This window comes from Camelus bactrianus, chromosome 22 (genome assembly GCF_048773025.1).
Source record: "Camelus bactrianus isolate YW-2024 breed Bactrian camel chromosome 22, ASM4877302v1, whole genome shotgun sequence".
Taxonomy (NCBI): Eukaryota; Metazoa; Chordata; class Mammalia; order Artiodactyla; family Camelidae; genus Camelus; species Camelus bactrianus.
Genome location: NC_133560.1, coordinates 24025071 through 24045737, shown reverse-complemented (window position 1 = coordinate 24045737; position 20667 = coordinate 24025071). Strand labels below are relative to the sequence as shown.

General features: G+C 56.8%; 1 protein-coding gene across 8 annotated transcripts in view; it reads left to right on the top strand.

Annotated features, from left to right (window-relative positions):
• Nucleotides 1-20667, top strand: part of NFIX (nuclear factor I X) — a 96518-nt gene that overhangs the window by 65183 nt on the left and 10668 nt on the right. For 4 of the 8 annotated variants that reach the window (XM_074350644.1, XM_074350648.1, XM_074350647.1 and 1 more), the window contains 7 exons: nt 7291-7353; nt 7691-7765; nt 8145-8265; nt 9423-9559; nt 12409-12531; nt 14684-14859; nt 20340-20487. In XM_074350644.1, the coding sequence (XP_074206745.1) occupies nt 7291-7353; nt 7691-7765; nt 8145-8265; nt 9423-9559; nt 12409-12531; nt 14684-14859; nt 20340-20487 (843 nt within the window). The remainder of the gene's footprint in view (nt 1-7290; nt 7354-7690; nt 7766-8144; nt 8266-9422; nt 9560-12408; nt 12532-14683; nt 14860-20339; nt 20488-20667) is intronic. The other 4 variants (XM_074350650.1, XM_074350649.1, XM_074350646.1 and 1 more) reach the window with 3 other exon arrangements.

Genomic DNA, 20667 nt, shown 5'->3' with positions numbered 1-20667 from the left:
AGTTCAGAACTTGGCCAAGGTCACTGGGACAGTAGGGTCTAGAGTATGGAGTGAACTCAGAGGAGACCCTTTCCCTTGATACTGGCTGCCCACATCCTCCCTCCATCTCCCTTTGCCCTTGGTGTACCCCCTTTGCCCCCTCTGTACTGGGGTCCTCCCTTTAGCAGGCACGGGGTCCAGACCAAGGATACCTCCCTGGGTGGGCCAAGGGCAGGCTCAGGGAGGAGGTGGAAACAGACCTGGGGCGGAGGGCTCCTGCCTCCCTTTGTTTCCCCACAGGTCCCTCCTTCTGCCTCCATCAGTAGTGGTATTTCACGTTCATTCCCTCTCTGATGTGAATTCTGCTCTGATAGGACTTCCTAGCCTCTGGGCATCTCTGGAACATTCAGGATGGTGTTACTGCCGGCCCTGGGTCTGCACGTTCACTCTGCAGACGGCCATGGAGCACTGGTGTCTGTGATGCTGGGGTCGGTGCTGGGTCCCCTGCAGGAGGTGGACTCAGGGAGAGCCTGCATGCCCGCCTGCATCTCCCAGTGCTGCCGTGGAGTAGGGGGGGGGGTCCTTGTCTGTTAACTACTGGGCTGGGCTTGGAGAAGCAGCTGACAGGCTGATGGGTCTGGGCTCTTACCCTCCATCAACCTGCTGGGTGCTTTGCTCTGTACCAGGGTGTGTCCCTCCTCCTCTCTCCTTTGCTGGCCATTATCTGTCATCCCTTGTTGATGAGCAACCGGGCAGCCAGTTGCCCTAGGCTTCAGTGCCCAGGCCCCATCTCTAGTTCTCCCTGGGCTGAGGGCAGGGCTAACATAGGTTCTTCTAGCGGTGCAAGGCAGAGAACACTGAGCAGCTCACACTGGGGAGCACCCTGGAGGGCTTGGGGCTGCTTACCTGAGCCCAGCCTTCAGATCCCACTCTGCGGGTCTCTTGAGCACCAGATAAGCCCATGGACTCCTCCCTTCCCACAGCTTCATTGCCAGGCCATGAGTCCTACAGCAGCCAGACCTTGCCCTCACTCCCTGGGGAACCCCAGACAGCAGCCATGGAGGCGAGGTGTGTAGGGGTGGAAAAGACAGTACTGCCCGGGTCAGGGACCAAGAGTGGAATGTCCGATCTTGATGCTAGTCCTGGCCTGTCAGGTCTCTGTGGCCTAATCTGCTGTCCACATCCTCCCCAACCCCATCATCTTCCTTGAGCCTAGTTCCCAGGGGCAGCCAAAGTGGACCTAGACCACGTGTGTGCCATGGGTGTGACTTGGCCTCTTCCTCTTCCATGTCACTCATGTCCTCCTCCCCCACACAGGTGACTCAAGTCAAAGGCTTGCCCCTTTGGTTCTATGAAGGGTGGGTGAATGAGGAGAGAAGAGGGTGATGTGGGGGGAGTGACATGTCTCCTCGCCTTGCCCCTGCCCACACCCCCACCCACAGCTTCAGAGCTGCTTCCTGGTCAGGCTTCTGTCTCCAACCATGTGGGGGTCTAGAGAATGACAGAGGAGGGAAAACCTCAGGATGGCCCCAGGTCCTGCATGTGCACACTGGCTCAAGGGGGTGGTATGGAGAGTGGAAGGAAGGAGGGGAAGATCCTAGAAGCTCCCTGGGCCCGACCCAGGCTGAGCCCCACCCTCCTCTGCCCTCTGGCTGCCCTACATTTTCAAGGACTTCCTTGGTCCTGAGTCTCCTGTTCGCAGAGACAGGGAGAGCCCCTCTGTGACCCGTTCCTAGCCCCCCATCCGTCTGCCGCTCCCCTCCTCAGGGTGTCTCAGGTTCTCGGACTTGGATTTCAAGAGGCACAATAGTTACATTCTCCAGCTCTGATTGCTGCAGGCCAGGCCTCTGGGTTCCCCTTGAGATTGGGTTTCTTATGCCCTGGACACTCCTGAATTGCAGAGGAGGTGGGGTGGGAGGTGTGCCACACTGGGTAGGGCCAGGGATCAGCTCCTGAATTTGGCCCTTCAGAGGATGGCACCCCCAAGACAGAGTACACCCCTGCCTGCTTCTCGAACCTCAGGCCTGGGGAGGGCTGGGGAAGGGGAGAGGTGCTCCCCTAGGGCTGGCCTCCCTAGCCCTCAAAGGCCAATGGTCTGGACAGAGCTGAAGGGGGTTCCTCTTAGTGGTGGCATGCTGAGCCCAGCTCTGGACACACTATCTCACTCCATCCCTGCTGAACAGCATGAAATGGCATCTCTGTGTGTGCATGTCTGGGTGTATAGGGAATATGCACCCTAGTGTATACATGTGCCTGGGTACGCATGTGCGAGTGTGGTTGAGCTGGGCCTGTGCACCCCTCTCAACCCCTGAAAAACTTGCTCAATCTATGATGTGCGTGGGGGCAGCCAGCCGGCAAGTTACACGTGGCCCCTTCCTCAGAGAGAATTTGTTTCGGGTGGGAGCCGAGGGAGAGCATTTGCTGCAGTGAGCAGGAATTCCTCCCTCACCTAGTAGGAGCCATAAATATCTCCCTGTCTATGGCTGGAAATATATATATATTAAAAACATGCTGTCAGTTGGGGTTTATGTGCAATTCTGGGCTCCTCCGGGCTGCTGGAGCTTCCCCTCTAGAGCTCTGATGAAGAGGCAGAACCCTCTTGGAAACATGCACATGTGTGCGCGCACACACACACCACACAAACACATACACATTTGTGCAAACAGGCAGGACTGGGAGAGGAAAGGGGGCTGAAGAGAGAGAAAGTGAAGGAAAAGAAAGGATAGAGAAAGGGGCATGAAGCCAAGACAGAGCAAAATGAGACCAGAAATAGGATTCCAGAGGGAAAGGTGAAGAGCTGAATAAAGGAAGTAGGGGGCTTCAAGAGCTGAGAAGAGGCAGATAATGAGTAGAGCTGGTTGGGGGTGTGTGTGAGAAAAACAGTATTGCAGGGGCTTCATAGCTGTTCCAGGAGATATGGAGGGATCCAAGAAAGAGAGGGGCCCATTCTGCCAACTTTTGGCTGAGCCTGGCCCAGGTCTGGGTGTTGCAGGAAGCCTCCAGTCCACAAGCATTGACACAGGAGTGTGACCGAGGACGTGTGGGGATAAATGGGGCGGCCCTGGACCCATGAGCCAAATCCCATTTCAGAGCCTTGCTCTGCGGAGCTCACTTGGGCCCATGCTTAGACAGAGTCCAGATTCATCACCTGCCCCTGCATGAGCCTCCCTTCTGGAAGCCTCTGCAGTAGCCAGAGCCCCGAGGCACCACTAGCAGGTGAGGCCATTGCATGAGTAGCCCAAGTCCGGAGAGGAAGACAGCCAGCAGAGCATGCTCTCACGTGTGACATGAGCCAGCCTGAACACACCCCTACCCATCCTGGCAGCATCAAGAGCGAGTTGTGGCCTTCAAAATTCTCTCCACCCCCAAACCTGGACCAAGCAGGGACCTGATGTCTGTCCATCAAGGCATCCATCATCAGACACAGTGGATGGACTTGTTTTTGAGGAAGCTGCATTTGATAGGCCAAGTGGAAGGAAGCTGAGAGCACAGAAGACATTTCCCTAGTCCTTAGCACCAGGATATGGGAAAATGTTGAGTTGTCTCAGGGCTTAGGGGAGGTCGCAGTGCCCCTGCCCCCTCCGTCACATCTCCAATCTCTCTAGGAAGTGAAGGCAGCCTCAGTCTCCAAAGAAAGGTGCAGACATGGAGGTTGGGGTTTAGTCAGGGAGGCCCTGAACTGGGGGTGTGTGTTTAGGGTCCCTACTGCTCTGGTAACCAGGCTAGAGAGAAAACCGAGACTGGAAAGCCTGCCAGGGGATGTACATGGCCCTGGAAGGCTGGGGAATCAGAGCAACAGCCTCGGGGGCGTGGGCCAGGCAGGAGATGATAAAAGATGGAGCCGGGCACCTGCCCGCCTTGTGCCAGCCAACACTTTCCCTGCCCCTCCACTGGCCCACAGGCCACCAGCTGGTCCATTATCCCCAGTGAGAAAGCAGACACTGGAGGGGGGCTCCCGTGTGGCAAGAGCTCACTCATGCACGCCCTTCTGGTAGGGATGCCAGGGGAGAACCACCCTGTGCTGGTGCTGGGTCGGGGCGAGGGGAGAAGGGGGGTGGCAGGGAGAGGAGCTCTCACTGTGCAGCAGTCAGGTCTCCTCCTGTGCTGTTGGCAGGGGGCAGTGCGTGGGGCCTGCGAACAGGAGATAAAGAGTTCAGGCAGAGGGTTTTCTCTCACTAACCGTGGATTTGTGTGTTTGTTCAGCTGGTGGCTCTGATAAGCCCCATTCTGCTAGATAAAAGCCAAGCAGCCATGAGGCGGGGCCTGGGGAGGGGTGTCATAAAGGGGCCTGCCTTCTTTCTGTCCCAAGGCCTGGAGTTATCCCTTCCTTTCCCCAGGGAGCCCAGACAGAGAAGGGAGTCAAGGCGACAGGGTGTTGTGCTCCCTGATGTGCAGCCTGGAGTACAGCTCCTAATCCCCAGGGGCTGTCCAGAGCGGGCCCTGGCCTCAGGGCGCAGCTCCCCAAAGAGCCCATCGCTGAGAAAGCTGGCTCGACTTGCTCCCACCTCTGGGTGAGGAGGGCATCTCCTCACCCTCCCCAGGAGCCTGTCCCCCACAGGCCCAGTATCCTTTCTGGGCCCTGCAGCCCCCTCCGCCTCTCTGCCCAAGGTGAGCCCCCAAGCTGACTGGGTGGACAAGGTCCTGCCCCCATCATGCCCCTTGCTGTCCTGAAGATCCTGTCACCTTGTTGGGGCAGGAGTGTACTTGGCAAATGAGTTGAGGCCCTCGCCTGGGGATGGCCTGTGGGGACCTCAGCCACGTTTGAGCAGATCTTGGTGTCCCCAGGCCCCTAGCCTCAGCCCTCACTGTCCTTTCCGCTTGGCATTGGTCAGCAGGATGAAGGAGGTGCCGCTCGAACAGGATGGCAGGGCGCTGGCCACAGCTGCCTGTGCTGCAGGGCTGGCTGTTCTGCCTCTGAGCCCGGGTCCGGATTTCCAGTGTCTCTGCCTTTTGTCCTGGAGCTGAGCTGAGCATGCGGGGGGCCGGCGGGGGTGGCATTGTGGGGACGCTGGCTGGGGCCGCCAGCCATAAGATGGCTGCCAAGGGCTAAAATGGCTGCCAGCAGCGCCCGGAGCAGCGCCCGGGAGGCGCGTGGCAGCGGGCCTTGCCCGCGCCGGATCCTCGCCCCTGCTTTCTCCTTAACGTGGAGCTAATAGTACTAACAGCAATAATATTTCAGGGCAGTGTCCTGGTTTAGAAGGATTTCCTGTCTGTCGCGCTCTCCTGGAGCCCCATTTGTCTCTGCCTCAGTCGCTGGCCCACCTCCATCTCTTTGTCGGGTTCTCGCTCGTCTTTCTGTCCCTGGGCTGGGTGTGCGCACGCGCAGCTTTCTGTCTCCACCTGGCCATTTTCGAAGGGCCGGGACCACTCTCATAGGGTGGACTCCAGGGCCTCGTCCATCTCCCCCAACTCCACTCTCTCAGGTCTGGAGAACTCCGTGGGGACTGAGTTGGTCCCAAGACAAGTTGGGGTCGGCATCAGGGACCGTTGACTGTGTGCCCCTTGCTGGGCTCCACATGGTGGTCCTGCAGCTCGCTGTGCTCTTCCTGAGTTATGAATCTGGGGAAGGACAGCCCTGAGAGGCATCAGGCTCAGAACCTTGGTCCAAGGAGGCCCTAAGGTGGGCTACCTACTGCCTTAGCCCCTCAGCTGCTCCCTCCTGCACCGGCTGGGGCTTGAATCAGACCCAGAGAGCCAGGAATCAGCCAAGGTGAGAGAGCAAGAAAATTCACATCCACAGAGAGGTTGCCCTCCTGGGTGCATGGGAGAAGGTCCGGTGGGCTCTCTCCAGAGCAGAGTGACACTAGCAGAGTGGTGGTCCAGGCTGATATTCCCCATCCCTAAACACACCATGGGGGTGAGTGCAAAGGGAGATGTGGAAGGACACACCTGAAACCCAAGAGAGTGAGGGGCCCTATTAGCACTTTCCTTCTAAACCTCCATTTTCTTGATTTGTGGCAAGATTTATTATTTTTTTTTTGAAATTAGAAAAAAATGAAACAAGATAAAGGATGGGGTAAGTGGGGCCTGAAACTCCTGGGGGCAGCCTGTCCTTTTCCCACCGGCCACTTTGAGGCAGGAGGCTAGGAACTTGGCCCAAGCTGTGGTAGGGCCTTGGCATTGAGAAGGCTACTGTTCTGCCCACCAGCCCCAGCACCCGGGGTGAGGCTCGCTCTCCCCTCCCAAGTGACTGTAGGGTCCCCCCACCTCTATCTCTTGGGCCCATGTTGCTCTTCAGGAACCTCCTTGCTGGTCACTCCCCAACATGAGCAGCTTGACTGGGAGGCTGGTAGGGGTTAGACTCCCCAACCAGCAGGCTGACTGCAGGGTGGTGGGCAAGACCCAGGAGGCAGGGTCACTCCAAACAGTTGAGTGAAGCCCTGGCCAATACCAGGGCCCAGTTTTCCAAGGCCACCTCATGTAGTCCCCCTGTGAGCAGCTGATTCTTTACCAAATGCCTGCCTTTCTCCTGCCCCACAACCTGCCCTGGCCCCCCTCTGCCACCCTCTCGCCAGCTGTCGTGCCCAGGCAGGCATTCTGGAGGTCCCCGTTGTGCCCCTGGCACACAAAGCTTTGAGGATCTGGGGGGCAAGGGTGGGGGGCTTTCCCAAGCTCAGCAAAATATTCACACACACACTCCACCCTGCCCCCAGCCCTCTGTGAGCTCCCACCACACAATGGGCCCTTGTCTCGGGGCTCCCTCTGAGCAGCTGTGGCACTGGGGCATGAGACAGCCCAGACAGGCTGGCACAGAGCGGGCGACAGCGTCAGGGCAAACCTCCCCCCTCCGTGTTGCCAGGCACTGCCTGTAAGCATAAAGGTGAGGTGGGGGTGGCGCAGGCAGACAGGACTGGCTCTAATTAATGAAGTGAGGGAAGGAAAGGGCTGCTCCTCTGGAGCTTGAGCTGAGTAGAGAATGGGGGACCCTTGGGTCCATCCCAGCTGTGCAAAGAGACAGTCGCTGACTTCTCTCCTGGGCACCTCCTTGCCCTGACTCTCGGCCAGTGCTGCTCAGCCATGGGCAACTTGCCCCGTGGGCACATCAGGTAGTGTTTGGAGACCGGTTTTTCAGTTGTCAACTGGGGTGCTACTGGCATCTAGTGGGTGGAGGCTAGAGATGCTGCCAAACACTCTGCAGTACCCAGGATAGCCCCACCACACAGCCATGGTAGTTTCTTCCCCCTCCTTTGCTGTCCTCAGTTTCTCTGGGCTGCTCAGGGCTGAAGCTGTTTACAGGGCTGGAGGGGCAGCTGCTTGTCTGCTGTGGGGCACTTTGGTCTTGACTCATCCCCTCCTTTGTGTCTCCTGCAGAATCCGGACAATCAGATAGTTCAAACCAGCAAGGAGATGCGGACATCAAACCACTGCCCAACGGTCAGTGTCCCCTGTCCTCCTGCCATACCTAGCCTCCCTGGCCTGCTGTGCCCCCCACATCCTCCCCACACCCTTCTCTGCTCTCCCTCGCCCTGGCAGACCTACTCCTGCTGTTCGCCTTCACTCAGTCCTTTGACTAAAGTCGGGCTGCTGTCCTGAAGGGAGCGTACCCCCAGTTAGAGGCCATGGACACCTGAGGACCCCTACCCCGAGGGCCAGCCTGAGACCGGGACGTGGAGCATGGGATGCAGCAAGCGAGGGTGGGGAGAGCTTTGGGGAAACAGGCAGGCAACCCCTCCTGGCCCTTTCTCACTCACTTGCCCTTTTCCCTCCTCAGGGCACTTAAGTTTCCAGGACTGTTTTGTGACTTCCGGGGTCTGGAATGTGACGGAGCTGGTGAGAGTATCACAGAGTGAGTCCTACCTTCTGGGCCAGGGCTGAGTCGACAGGGGTTGGGGTGAGGAGATGGGACTTGGACTCCATGTAGACCCCCCACTGACGGGGTCTTGGTTGGGGAGGGGGCAGTCTTCCTGGGACACTCTCTGCCTCATTGGCACCGGGCTAGGTGGAATGGAGGCATTCAGAGAACCCCACCTCTAACCTCCACTGCTTTGGAGGAAAAACTTACAACCAAAGGCTTTTCCCAACCACCTCCAGCCAGGAGATTTCCTCAGTAAGCCTTCACAGTGAACTCACCCCAGGGCTTCTGGGGAGCTGCTCATAACAACAAAACAGGCCCCACTGGACCTCCCACACTGTCTAAACCTCATCACACTCTTGCTTCTTCCCAGCTCCTGTTGCGACAGCATCAGGGCCCAACTTCTCGCTGGCAGACCTGGAGAGTCCCAGCTACTACAACATAAACCAGGTGACCCTGGGGCGGCGGTCCATCACCTCCCCTCCTTCCACCAGGTGAGCCCAGCCCCCTAGGCCAGCTCGGTGCTTCAGGCAGCTATACCTCTGTGGCCTGGGTGCTTCAGAACATCACCCTGTGTTGAGGGTGCTGGCTCCAGAGCCAGAGCCCACTGTGCTCCCCACCCCCTGAGCCTCCTGCTTTGTGCTGTCCCAGGCACTCGGCCCTGGGAACACAAACCCATACAAGGCATGGCTCTGCCTGGAAGGTGCTCCCTTTGGGGACTGGAGAAGGCCTCTCTCTTGGGGACATGACACTTGAGCCCAGACATACGGGGGCTGCTACAGGCATGAGTTGGATGCTCCAGGTAGAGAGAGCAGCCTCCATCCCAAACAAGGCTTCACGGGCTGGCGAGACTACCCCACTGAGGACTTTAGAGGCCAGAGGAAGGTGTTTAGACTTAAAACCCCCTGAAAAGTTTTAAGTAGAAGATGCTGGGGATATGTGTTCCAGAAAGCACTTCTAGAAACAATGTGCGTGGGTAGGACTGACAGCCAGTTAGAGGCCATTCTGCCAGGCTGGAGGGGAGGAGGCCCTGAGTCAGGTAGGGGATTGGCATGAGTGGGAGGGATGGAGTTGAGAGATGTTTGGGAGGTAGACACAGTAGGCCCTGGTCAGGGCCAGTCATGCAGGGCAGGGTGGGATCCTGTCCCTTTTTAAAAAAACTTGGACATTTTCATTCATTGTGAGATTTAGGCATTCATTTTGCATTAAAATATATTTTCACATTTAATCCTACTTTAATATAAAATAACATAATATCTTGATGACTGAGTTTTGTGTCACCTCCTGGCATCTTTGTCCCTGGCCAGTGCCTTACTTGCTTTGCCCTGGCCATGGGAGCTGATGGTAAATAGAAGGTGGGGAGAGACCAAGGAAGCAGTTGGGGGTTTTGCCCACTTCTTTGACGTGGGCAGCTTGGCAGATGATGGTATCGTGGACTGAGAAGGGGCTTGAGGAGAAGGAGTGGGCGGGCTGGGCCTGCAGGGCTCTACGTCTGGTCTCGGGAGGTGGGCACACAGCGAGTGCCCTGCAGTGCTGATGTCGGCGGGGACCCGCTCCCCACATGGAGAGCCATCAGTGCTGGCTTCCTTAGCCTGAGCACCAGTACCTCGGCTCACCCTTGGCCCACCTGATCCCTCTCCTCCTTCCCCAGCACCACCAAGCGCCCCAAGTCCATCGATGACAGCGAGATGGAGAGCCCTGTCGACGACGTCTTCTATCCTGGCACAGGCCGCTCCCCAGCAGCTGGCAGCAGCCAGTCCAGTGGGTGGCCCAACGATGTGGATGCAGGTATGGGCGCCGCACGGCCCGACCCAGAGCAAGGGCAGCGTGGAGACTCTTCTTCCCCCTTAGATTGCCTGGCAAGCCTCCCACCGGTTCCTCCTGCTATCAGTGGTACTACCTGTCTTCTCACCTCCCGATCTTGCAGAGCAGGGCAGACCAGGAGAGCAGAGGCAAGGAGCTGGCCTGTCACTGAGTGGGCAGTAGAGCCCACAGCCATGGCAGAAGGAAAGTGGAGGCCCTGGCACTGAGCCTCTGGTCCCCTGCAGTGGGGGCTGGGGCCTCCTCTTCAGACCCTCCTCGGCTTCCTTCTCTTGGTATTTGTCTAGAGAGGTTGCCCCAGCCCTACGATCTTCATGGTTTAAAGCACATTCTCAAACTGGGCACTACTGGCAGCGTTCTCTGTGGTGGTGCCTTTCTGTGTACTACAGGGTGTTGAGCAGCAGCCTGGCCTCCACCTACTAGATGCCAATAACTAACCTCCTCACCAGCTGTGATGGCCGAAAATGTCTCTGGACATTGCTGACCGTCCTCTGGGAGGGACAGAATCTTCCTAAGTTTAGAACCACTGGTCTAAAGGGCCCAGCTTCACAGAGAGGAGCAGAGCCTAGTGCAGAGGGAGCAGAATGGCTGTCAGGCCTCCCAGTCCTCTCTAACCATCCTCTTCCTGGTGAATTCACCCACATTCACCTCCAGTCTTGATGGGAGGTGTGGGCACACCTGGAGAGCCCAGCTGGAATTGGAGGGGTGTGCATGTGTGTGTGGTACACAGGTGTGTATAAGGAGGCTGCCTGCAGGATGCTTCTGCCTAACACACTGTTGGTGCAGCCTGTGTGTGTCCTCAAGGTATGGATGTCTTGGGACCAGGAAGTGCGGACTTGCATGTATAGGATGCACATGGGGTATGTCTGCTCTGGTCAAGCCTGGGGGCAGGGGCTTTGTTCTCTGATGCAGGAAGATGAGGGTCTGTCTACCTGATGGTGTTTTGCTTGGTGTTTTCTAGATGTTCCCCTACCGGGAAGGGCCTAGTGGATGGGCAGGGACCGGGACCCGAGGATAAGCAAGACTAAAGGGTGGGGAGGTGCTTCTGCTTTCCTGCTGCCCCAGATGAGCCTCCTGCTTCTGCTCTCAGAAACCTGGGAGGAGGAGAGGAGGGCTTGGGTTGAGGGAGAGGGCTAGACCACTAGCAAAGCTCAACTTGCAAGACAGCACTCCAGCATGACACTGGGTGCCCCTCCCAGGGTGTTCTCATGGCCAGCGGGGACCTGGGCCAGCACTGCCCAGATGCTTCCCTGGGGGAACCTCAGGAGATGCAGAGAGAAGGGGTTGACAAGGCCCTGAAGACTCCCCAACTAGGGCCTCAGTTAAATGTTTCCTCAAGGACTCCTGTGCCTTGAGGGCTATGTCCACTGCTGGATCCTGGAGCATGGGCCCCCGGGTCCCTCTGCCCAGAAGTGATTCCTGAGGAGCCCTCCCCTCCCCAGTTCCCACTCTCTCCTTTCTTGGCTGTCTGCTGTTAAGCCCCCCTGTTTCTGCTCCTTCTGGCAGTCCTGCTATGCATGGGCCCCCAACATCCTCCTGTAGCACCCCTAATTCCCTTGCTTTCTCCTCTTTTCCTCCGTACTCACCCCCTCCCCCAACCAACCCTGTGTTGTTTCCCTGTGCAGGGACAAATCGCCAATTAAGCAGCCCAGCTGCAGGACTGGGAACAGCTGGGGAGGCGATATGCGGCCGTGGGGACAGCTGTGCACAGCTGGTGGGGGCACTCCCCCGCCCCCCATCGTGCCAGCTATCAGGTGGCACACAGCTGCCGCCAGATAACACCTCTGCTGGCGGCTGGGAGTTCGCCCTTCCCCCCACCCCTTCGCTCTGTGGTTAAGACAGCTCTTATTTCTCTGTTCTGCAGCCGCCCCCCACCCCCACCACTCCATCCAAACTGATTCAGTTTATGTCCCAAAGATGACAGTTCTGGAAACCTGCCCTGACTCTACCTTACTCCTCCCAGCCTGGGCACAGCCTTAGGACAGGAGACAGGAGGGGCCTAGCCTGGGGGCCCTGCTTTGTCATAGCATCCTTTGTATGTCATGCCCACTGGGCAGAGATGACCTTGGGTGTCAACATATCAGGCCCCTAGAAGCAGAATTCAAATGGGGTGTTCTCTGTGTCCCTGCCTCCTGCTGAATACGACCCCATCTCTGGTACCTGGAGCAAGCAAAGCCCAGGAACTACCCATCCTATGACAGTCCAGCATCTGAGTCCCCTGGCTGAGGGAGTCCTTTCCTGTCTAGCTGTGTCCCCAGCACCCACCCAGGCCCTCCAGCCTCCTCCCTGCTCCCTTGTCAGATGTTGTATCTCCACTGTGGTCCCTCCCAAGGGCTCGTGGTTATCCCCTGGCTTCTTCCCATCATAGCCACCTATAGCCCAGGGCCCCATGGAGCAGACCCCAGCCTGTCCCTCCTCAGAGGCCTCCTCATTCTGCAGCTGGCTCCCCGGGGCTCCTCCCAGACACCTTCCCTCCCTGTGACCTTGCACTTCCCACTTTCATTCTGTGCCCCTTGAGCTCGTTATCTGCTTGTCAGGTGGGCAAGATGGGCCCCCTTGCTCACTCCTGGCCCAGTGCACTGAAGGGCCTTATTTTCCTCCCCTGTCAGAAGCAACCGAGGCCCGGATGGTCTGCACACAGGGCCTGAGAAACAGAGCCATAATCAGGCGAAGGAGGCAGAAGGGAGTCTGGTGGGGAAAAGGGCCGCTGGGAGGGGGCCCGAGGAGAGCAGGAGTGAGCTGCTGGCTTCCCACCTTCCCCTGCACCCTCCCTTGCCCAGCTAAACCTGCCCTGTGTTGCTGATTCCTCCCCCCAGGCCCGGCTTCTCTAAAGAAGTCAGGAAAGCTGGACTTCTGCAGTGCCCTCTCCTCTCAGGGCAGCTCCCCGCGCATGGCTTTCACTCACCACCCGCTGCCTGTGCTTGCTGGAGTCAGACCAGGTGAGAAATGGAGGGCCCGGAGGGGGGCAGTGGGGGTGGCGGAGGAGCCCTGAGGGGCAGCTGGCCAGGCGAAGGGGCCAGGGCCGCCCCTGAGTGACAGCCCCAAGCTCTCTGAAAGGGCCGTGGTATGGCAGTGGGTGGGCATGGGAACAGGCCCTCCCTCTGCAGCCGCACTTCCTCCAGAACCAGGCCAGCCCTTGGGCCTCCTCACCTTGTTCCCCAGCACTCTCCCACTTGCTTCTCACACCCTGTGTGCATGGGTGCCGGTGTGTGTGTGCTTGTGTGCTGTGTGTGCACGTGGGCATGTGTGTTTGCTTACGTGTATGCGCAGGTGCTGTGTGCATGCATCAATGCATGTGTGCCGGTGTGTGCGCGTGCATGTGCGGCACAGGCCTGTCCTGAGGCCTCCTCCCACTTACCCCCGACGGCAGAGGCCTCGGGCCCATTCCTGCCCAGCTCTCCTTTCCTCCCACCAGCTGTGGGTGGGAAAGCACAGGCTGCTTCCCTCTGCCCTCCTTTCAGCTCTTCTCTCTCAGCTCCTGACAGCCCAGGGTCTGTTTTGCAGCACCAGCCCAGGTTGGTGTGGGGCACAGATTGAGAAGAGTATTTGTAGGCACCCAGACTCCCTTCTTGAGGCCTCCCTTCCAGACAGGAAGAGCTAGGCCAAAGGGAAGGTGGCACCTGGGCTGCTCTCCAGGGAAAGGAACCGCCCCACAGCCCCGGGGGCTCTCTGGCTTCAGTCTCACAGAGAGAGTGCTTGAGAGGAGGACACCTCCACGTTCAAGAGGGGATGGAATCGAGCAAGAAGCTGTGGCAGCTGAGCCCTCTGCCTGCTGCTCCCTCACTTGCTTCTTCCCTCTCTTGGCACCCATCTGGCAGAAAGAGGCCTGGACTTTTCCTGAACACTTCCCTGTGTCCACCCACCATCTCCTGGGCCCTGCTATAGGACATGGAGAACAGTGAGGTTTACCCTCCCGGCTTCTTCCTCAGGGCCTCCTGGCTGGGAGCCCAGAGGCAGCCAGCAGCGGGGCAGGGCGTGGTGGCCACAAGGTGGGGGCGGGGAGCCCAGGCCCTCTGTGCAGGCAGCGGGAGGGCAGCAGGCCCTGCTCGACTCAGCTTTTATGAACTCCAGAGAGAAGCCAAGTTTCTACAGCCCCCCTAATGAAACTGAGAGCAAGAGCAAGCTGATTGGAAACAGACAGGATGGGGAGGACTTGGCCAGGGAAGAGCTGGGGCCTACTCTGGGGTGGGAGTTATACGTTCGAGGATGCGTGTACTAGGACGATGCGGCTGAGCACTTAAGAATGTGGCCTGAGCAGCAGCCGCCAGGTGCACACCCACTCAGGCAGGAGATGTGTGTGCGCGCACTGCGGGGGCCCACCCTGCACGGGCGCAGGGCCGTGTGTTTATCCAGAGCCCCACGGAACTGTCTGCCTCCTCTCATCCCTCATCCAGGCTCCCACCCAGGCTGGGCCCAGGGTGAGGTGAATGAGGCAAAATGTAAAGGAGCGCGGGGTGGGGGGGAAGGGTATAGCGTGTGCTTAGCACGCATGAGGTCCTGGGTTCAATCCCCAGTACCTCCATTAAAACAAACAAACAAACAAACAAACAAACCTAATTACCTCCCCACAAAATAAAAAAAAAATTTTTTTTAATGTGAAGGGGCACCAAAAAACTGAGTCATCAAGATAAAAAATATTTTAATGCAATATTTCTAAAAATTAAAACTACTGCAAAAAAATATGATGAGCAATTATCAGTATTTTAAGCAAAAGACAGGACAGACCTTGTGCTTGCAAGACCCTGCCTTGTTACCTCACCCTAATTCTGGCCCTGGTTCCAATCAAACTTTATTTTCAAAGATAAGCAGCTGGTCTGTGGGCCCTAGTTTGCCAATTTGACTTTTTAAAATACTGCATTAAAATTTTACTTGCCTTGATTTTACCGAGTTTTTGGGGGCACCATTTTAACTTTCCTTCTAGAGGCCAGTGCCTCACTCTCCTCACCCAGGCCCCTGCCCTGCTCCTGCCCTGTTCTCTGGATCCTGAGCTCCCTGACCAGCAGTTCTCCTTGTCTTCAGGGGTCCCCTCCACACCTCCCACTGCCTCCTAGGCCCTGACGATGTCCTTTTCTTCCTGCCATATGCACACAGGGAGCCCACGGGCCACAGCGTCAGCGCTGCACTTCCCCTCCACATCCATCATCCAGCAGTCGAGCCCGTACTTCACACACCCGACCATCCGCTACCACCACCACCACGGGCAGGACTCGCTGAAGGAGTTTGTGCAGTTTGTGTGCTCGGATGGCTCGGGCCAGGCCACCGGACAGGTGAGTCCAGAGGACCCCAGAAGCCCCACTACAGCTCATCTTTGCGTCTGTCCGTCTGTCTCAGGGCTCATAGGGAGAGGGCCCAGAAGCCGGGAGCCCACCTGAGGCTGGAGCAGCGGAGAGCCAGTAGTGCCGAGCACTTCAATCTTCTGGGTCTGGGTGTAGGGGTCTATGTATTGGGCACAGGCCTGTCTATCATGGTCCAGACAGGTGGGGGCAGTAGGCCCCTTGCTTTCCTTGCATTCTCTTGCCCTAGCAGGACTGTGCCCATGATCTGTCCAACGTGGGCCTGGGCCCCTTAGCTTCTAATACCCTCTCTTAAACCTCAGGGCTGCAAGGATTTGGTAGGTTCCAGACCAAGATTTCCCAGCCTTGGCACTACTGACATTTGGGGCTGTTCATTCTCTGTTGTGTGGGGATATCCTGTGTGCTGTGAGGTGTTGAGCAGCATCCCTGGCTCCCACCCACTCAATGCCAACATCACCTCCCCTCACTAGTGGTGTTGATCATGAGGGTCTCCAGATTTCAGTGTGCCCAGGGGGCATGACCATCCCTGGTGAGAAGTCCCCGGTAGAGGGAAGGCCTCGTGCTACAGGGGCTGTCATGGGGACGCCTGTTGGCAGGACTCTTAACAAGGGGTTCTCAAGTCAGTCACAGTTCTGGGGTGAAGGCTTTCTGCTCCTCAGTCTGAGAGTGAGACTGGCTCCGCATGGATCTCGGTGGCCCCACTGCCCTTCTCTATCAACGAGCCCTAGGTTCCGATCACTGATGAGCAGAAACACAGGGCCATTCAGCAAAGGAATTATCCCAGACGGTGGTGGGCCAGAGGTGACCCTTCAGTGGGACAGTGGTCCTTATTTAGTCCCTGGGAAACCATTCCAGGTTGGGCCACGGTGGTCTCTAGACCCCTGGGAATGTTCTGGAACCCCTGCAGCATGCTGTGCTATGAGAACTCACAGCTCCTTTCCCTAGGCCAGTCCAGCCTGGAACTCCGCTGTGAGAGATCAGGTAGGGAGGAGACTCAAAGTGCAGTGTTAGGGAAAGGCATTTGGAAGCCCACACCAGAGGCAGTCCAGGGAGAGGGGTGGGCAGCCCTTGGCTATCCAGCCCAGTGCTGCCTCAGGCACGCTGCGCGGTGCTGGTGCATTGATCTGGGGCAGGGCCATGGCTGGGCCTCCTTGCTCTTGCTGTCCAGGACGGAAGCCAGTCCTCTTCCCTCCCTTCTGCTCTTCCTCCTTCTTCCACTTTTCTCATCTCCTTTCCCCCTTTGCCCTGCGAGGGTTTTTCTTGTTGGCTCTGCAGCTCCTCAGCACACTCAGAGCTTTGCCCGCCTCTCTGGACAAGCTCTGTCCACTCTTAGGGGTGTGGAAGGAAAAGTGGACCTGACTTGCAACAGCTACTGCACCTCCTTCAGAGATGCCGGCAGAGTCTACAGGAGCTGCCAGATCCCAAGGGGCCTGGAGTCTGGAATATGGATCAGAGAGACCAGGAACCCCACTGTGCCTGCTTCTCACCTACAGAGGCAGCTGGCGTTTGGAATCAAAATGAGACCAACCTGGAGGACTGATTTAGCCCAAAGAACCAAAGCTAACCCATGGACCCTTGGGAGTGTGGGTCCGTCCATCCCTGGACATCCTGTCACCCAGGTCCTTAGCCTCTCCCTTTACTTGATCATTCAAGATCAAGGGCTCACTTGGCCTAGAAGGTCATTTTCTCAAGGCAGGTCCTTGCTCTGAGTAGACCACAGACAAAATGCTACCGACAGGGGAGCAAATGCCACTCTGGTTAAACAGAGAGTCTAGTTTGGCTGGAGCTCTCTGGTTTCCTCTTGTGCCCAGGAGCTGGGGGCGGGTGAAATTCTGCAGTGAGCCTGCTCCGTGGGGCCTAGCTTCTGAGAGGAGGGTAGAGAGGGCACCTCTCTAGCTATGGGGGAGTAGAGAGCTAGTGGGCCTGGGCTCTGTAGCAGACCTGGTGGCAGGGGACGGGAGTCCTGGGCTGTGCTTGCTCCGTGGCCACCTCCACAGTGGCAGTTCTCAGTCAGCATCTATGAGAGTCACTTGGAAGGCTCACTAACATGCAGGTGACTGGGCTTCACCTGATTCTGATTCAGCAGGTCTGATGTGGGACTGAGAATCTGCATTTCTCCCCAAGATCCCAGGTGATGCCGCTGCTTCTGGTCAGGGGACCCCCTTTGAGAACCACTAATCTAGGGACTAGAGGGGTAAATTCCTAACTTCCTTGAGAATCTGAAGTTATGGAACATCTTTGCAGAAAAAAATATATGAATACAAAATTTTACAGACAATTTGAAGAATGGTTCCCAGGTACCTCTATGGCTTGTCCTTAGTCCCCAGTGTAAGGCCTTGATTGAGAAAACCAAATCAGTAAAGGCCAAGGCCAAATGGAGACACCACTCAGAGGAGATGCAAAAGGCAGAAAGAGGATGCCTGGTTAGCTGTATTTCTGGCATGGAGGAGAAACCACCAAGCAAGTACGATGGAGAAGTTGCAGGGCCCAATGGGAGAGTATGACTCTGTGAGAGAGAAAGCTGGGTTCTAGCTAAGCCTCGACCACCAATGCCAGAATGGCCAGGCCCGCATCTTCACCTGTCAGATGAAGGAGAGGAGCTATCCCAGCCTCTAAGTTCCTTCCAGCCCTTAATTCACATGTCCTTAAGGCACCTCAAAATCACAAGACTTTGAGATTTTTAAAACCTCAACTTGTACCCCAACCAGAGCTGAGACATCCTTGTCAGGTTGCAAGTTGCTTCTAGCAACTGAATGTTGTAAATCAGCCGGTTTTACTGTCTGGCAGTATTGGACGGGGATTTGCTTTATCAGGCGGGATTAGCAATGTAGATCCTCCTCAGGGGAGACAGGCTGTGAGGACTAGAAGGAAGCAGAGGCCACCCTGTGGGAGCAAGGGCTGCCTGGAAAGCCCACATGTCCCAGCCACCTGGAGCTCAAGCTCAGGATGGCCTGGGGAGAAGGAGTGAGGCTGTGATCTGTTGGGATTGTTCCATTTCCTGCCCTGATGGAAGAACGACATAGGAACCAGATAAGTCGTGGAAAGGAGGGAAGGCAGCTGCCACTTGTGTGTCAGCATTACCCTGCAGGACTGGAAACCCTTGCCCTCTGGCCTGCTTTGTTGCTTGGAACTGAAGAGTCCATTTCCAAAATGACACCTGGCACAGTTTTTAGCCCAGGACACAGACAAGGACTAGCAGCATCCACTGCTTGCTTTTGTCAGGGGCCTCTGAGTGGGCAGGAAAGATCAAGTCAAGGGAACCATTTGGAGGGACAATGTCAGATCTAGGTCACTAGAGGTGAAGGATGGTGGGCAGAACAGGAGGTCAGAAGGGCATGGCCTGCACAGCTTAGTCATGAGGCTCTATGGTTTTCAAGTGCAGCAGGATGGATTAGTCAGTTCAGCTCAGTCAGTGGGACTGAGCTGCACACTTGAGCCACACATAGGTGACACTCTGCCTGCTTGTTGGGGAGCCTACTTCAGAAGCTCCAGCGGAGGTCAAGAGTGTCTTGGAAGAATAAGACAGAGAGAGCTGGGTGGTGGTTCAGGGAGTCTGGCTGGTCCCCATGCTGAGGACAGTGTTTTCTGAGCAGGCCTTGAAGGGTGTAGGAAAGGGGTCTTTGGACAGAGGGTTCTACAGTCAGCAGGTGTGCAGCCCCGACTACTTAGGCTGCAATGGGAAGTACTTAGAGGAAGGGAGTGTAGGAACAAGAATGGTGGAAGACCCCATCAGGGCTCTACCACCGAGTCCTTGAATGCCCAACTTGGGGGCTAATGTTTTATGTCAGGTGTAGTCGTCACTGTGGCGGGTTCTGGGGTCCGTGAGAAGTCTGAGCTCCTTTAGATTTTGGAAGAGGGTTGATGGTGCCTGCTGGAAAGAATCCATAGGATCCCTGCAGTCAGACAGACATGGCTGTGAATTTCAGGCCTTGCTAGTTACAGCTGGGTGACTTTGGATAAACCACTTAAATATGAAGAGCCCCAGTTTCCGCTGAAAGGGGGAGAGTAGAGCTACCCTTGCAGCAAGGTTTCTCAGCCTCGGTGCTGTTAACGTTCAGACTGATGAGCCTTTGTCCTGGGGGCTGTCCTGAGTGTTGTAGGGTGTTGAGCAGTGTCCTCAGCCTCCACCTGCTAGTTGCCAATAGCAGCCCCCAAGTTGTGCTAACCAAAATGTCTCCAGACATTGCCAATACCCCCTGGGGGGCAGGACTCTCCCTAAACAAGGACTGCTGCCTTACAGGGTGGTTGGGGGATTGGACACAACCTGAGTGAAGAGCCTCAGGCAGAGCCAGGTGCCAAGGGCACTAAGCTGATGAGCATACAGTCAGCATGGGAGAGACCCCTTGGGGGTCATTGTCAGTCCAGGAGAAATCAGAAAGGATAGAAGTATGGCCTGGCTGGAAACATCCAGGGTTGGGCCTTGCAGGGTTTGCTCAACAACAGAAGGGGGAGTACAGGAACCTTCTGAGGTCTTGAACCTGGGTGGCTGAGAGTGCAAAGGTTTGACCCACAGGAGAAGGGTCAGTTGAGGATGGAGAGCTCTGGCCTGGCCTCCTTGAGCCTGGGCTGTAGGTGGTCATCACGCACACTGCCCAGAGCAGCAGGAGGTATGTGCCCAGAGCTGCAGGTAAGCTGTGTCTGCAAGACGCCTGGGACCTCTTCCCATCCTTGTGGCGTCTATGTCCCCTGAAGCCCAAAGGCTGATGAACATAAAGCCACATTTGGGGTCTGGAGGAGGAAACTTAAGTTTAAGGCAGAAGAGGGAGTAAAGGACCATTAGTGAATCTGGTGACCCGGCATCCCCACCTTCTGAGAGATGTCCACTCAGAGAACCTTGTGGGAACCAGAGCTGCCAGCAGTGGGTTTTCCTCTCAGGCTGTTCTGTAGCAAATAGACCAGGACCCCATTGTCCTCAGGCTACCAGAGCCTGGTGTGAGCTCCCTGGCATCCCCCCGAGGCCATGACGCTGGTGGGCCTGTGGGTCTTGGTTTGGGTCAGCTGGCCCTCCCCCAGGGGCCCACAGAGAGGAGGCATGTGTGTGTTCAGGGGGAAACAGGGGGCAAGCTGGTGCATCTTTCCTGCTGTAGAAGTTCTTCAAGAGCATGAGATTCTGACGGCAGCTGCTCATATGGCTAGGTGGCACGTTTTGGTACCTAAAACCTGTTTCCTAAGCAATAACAAACCACCCGTCGGATATCCCCCCTTCCTCCCTCCCACAACGTCAAAAGAGGACTACAAAAAAAAAAAAAAAAAAAAAAAGAGAGAGAAACATCTGAGAGACCAAATAGAGGCCTCACCCCCTCACCAACACTGTGCCCTGGAGAAGAGAACCCCATCTTACATCTTCCGCCGGGAGCGCCCGCTCTCAGGAGCGAGCTGGCGTGGCCGCGCAGGGGAGCGTGTGTCTGTGTGTGATGTGCCTTCATGCGTCACTCTATTTATGTTGTTCGCAGCCCAACGGTAGCGGCCAGGGCAAAGTCCCGGGGTCATTTTTGCTACCACCGCCGCCTCCAGTGGCCAGACCTGTGCCCCTTCCTATGCCTGATTCCAAATCCACCAGCACTGCCCCAGACGGCGCCGCCTTGACTCCTCCATCACCTTGTAAGTGGACGATGAAACCGAAACCACAACGCCCAGCGTCCCCAGCCCATCCAAACAGTCTCCACTGCAAAAAGAAAAGCCCCCTCTTTCACTGTCAAAGTCCCCCAACCCATTGTGCCACGGAGCCTCCCACTTGGACAAGAGCAGAGCTGAGCCCCCAACCACAGCCTCCCGGGCCTT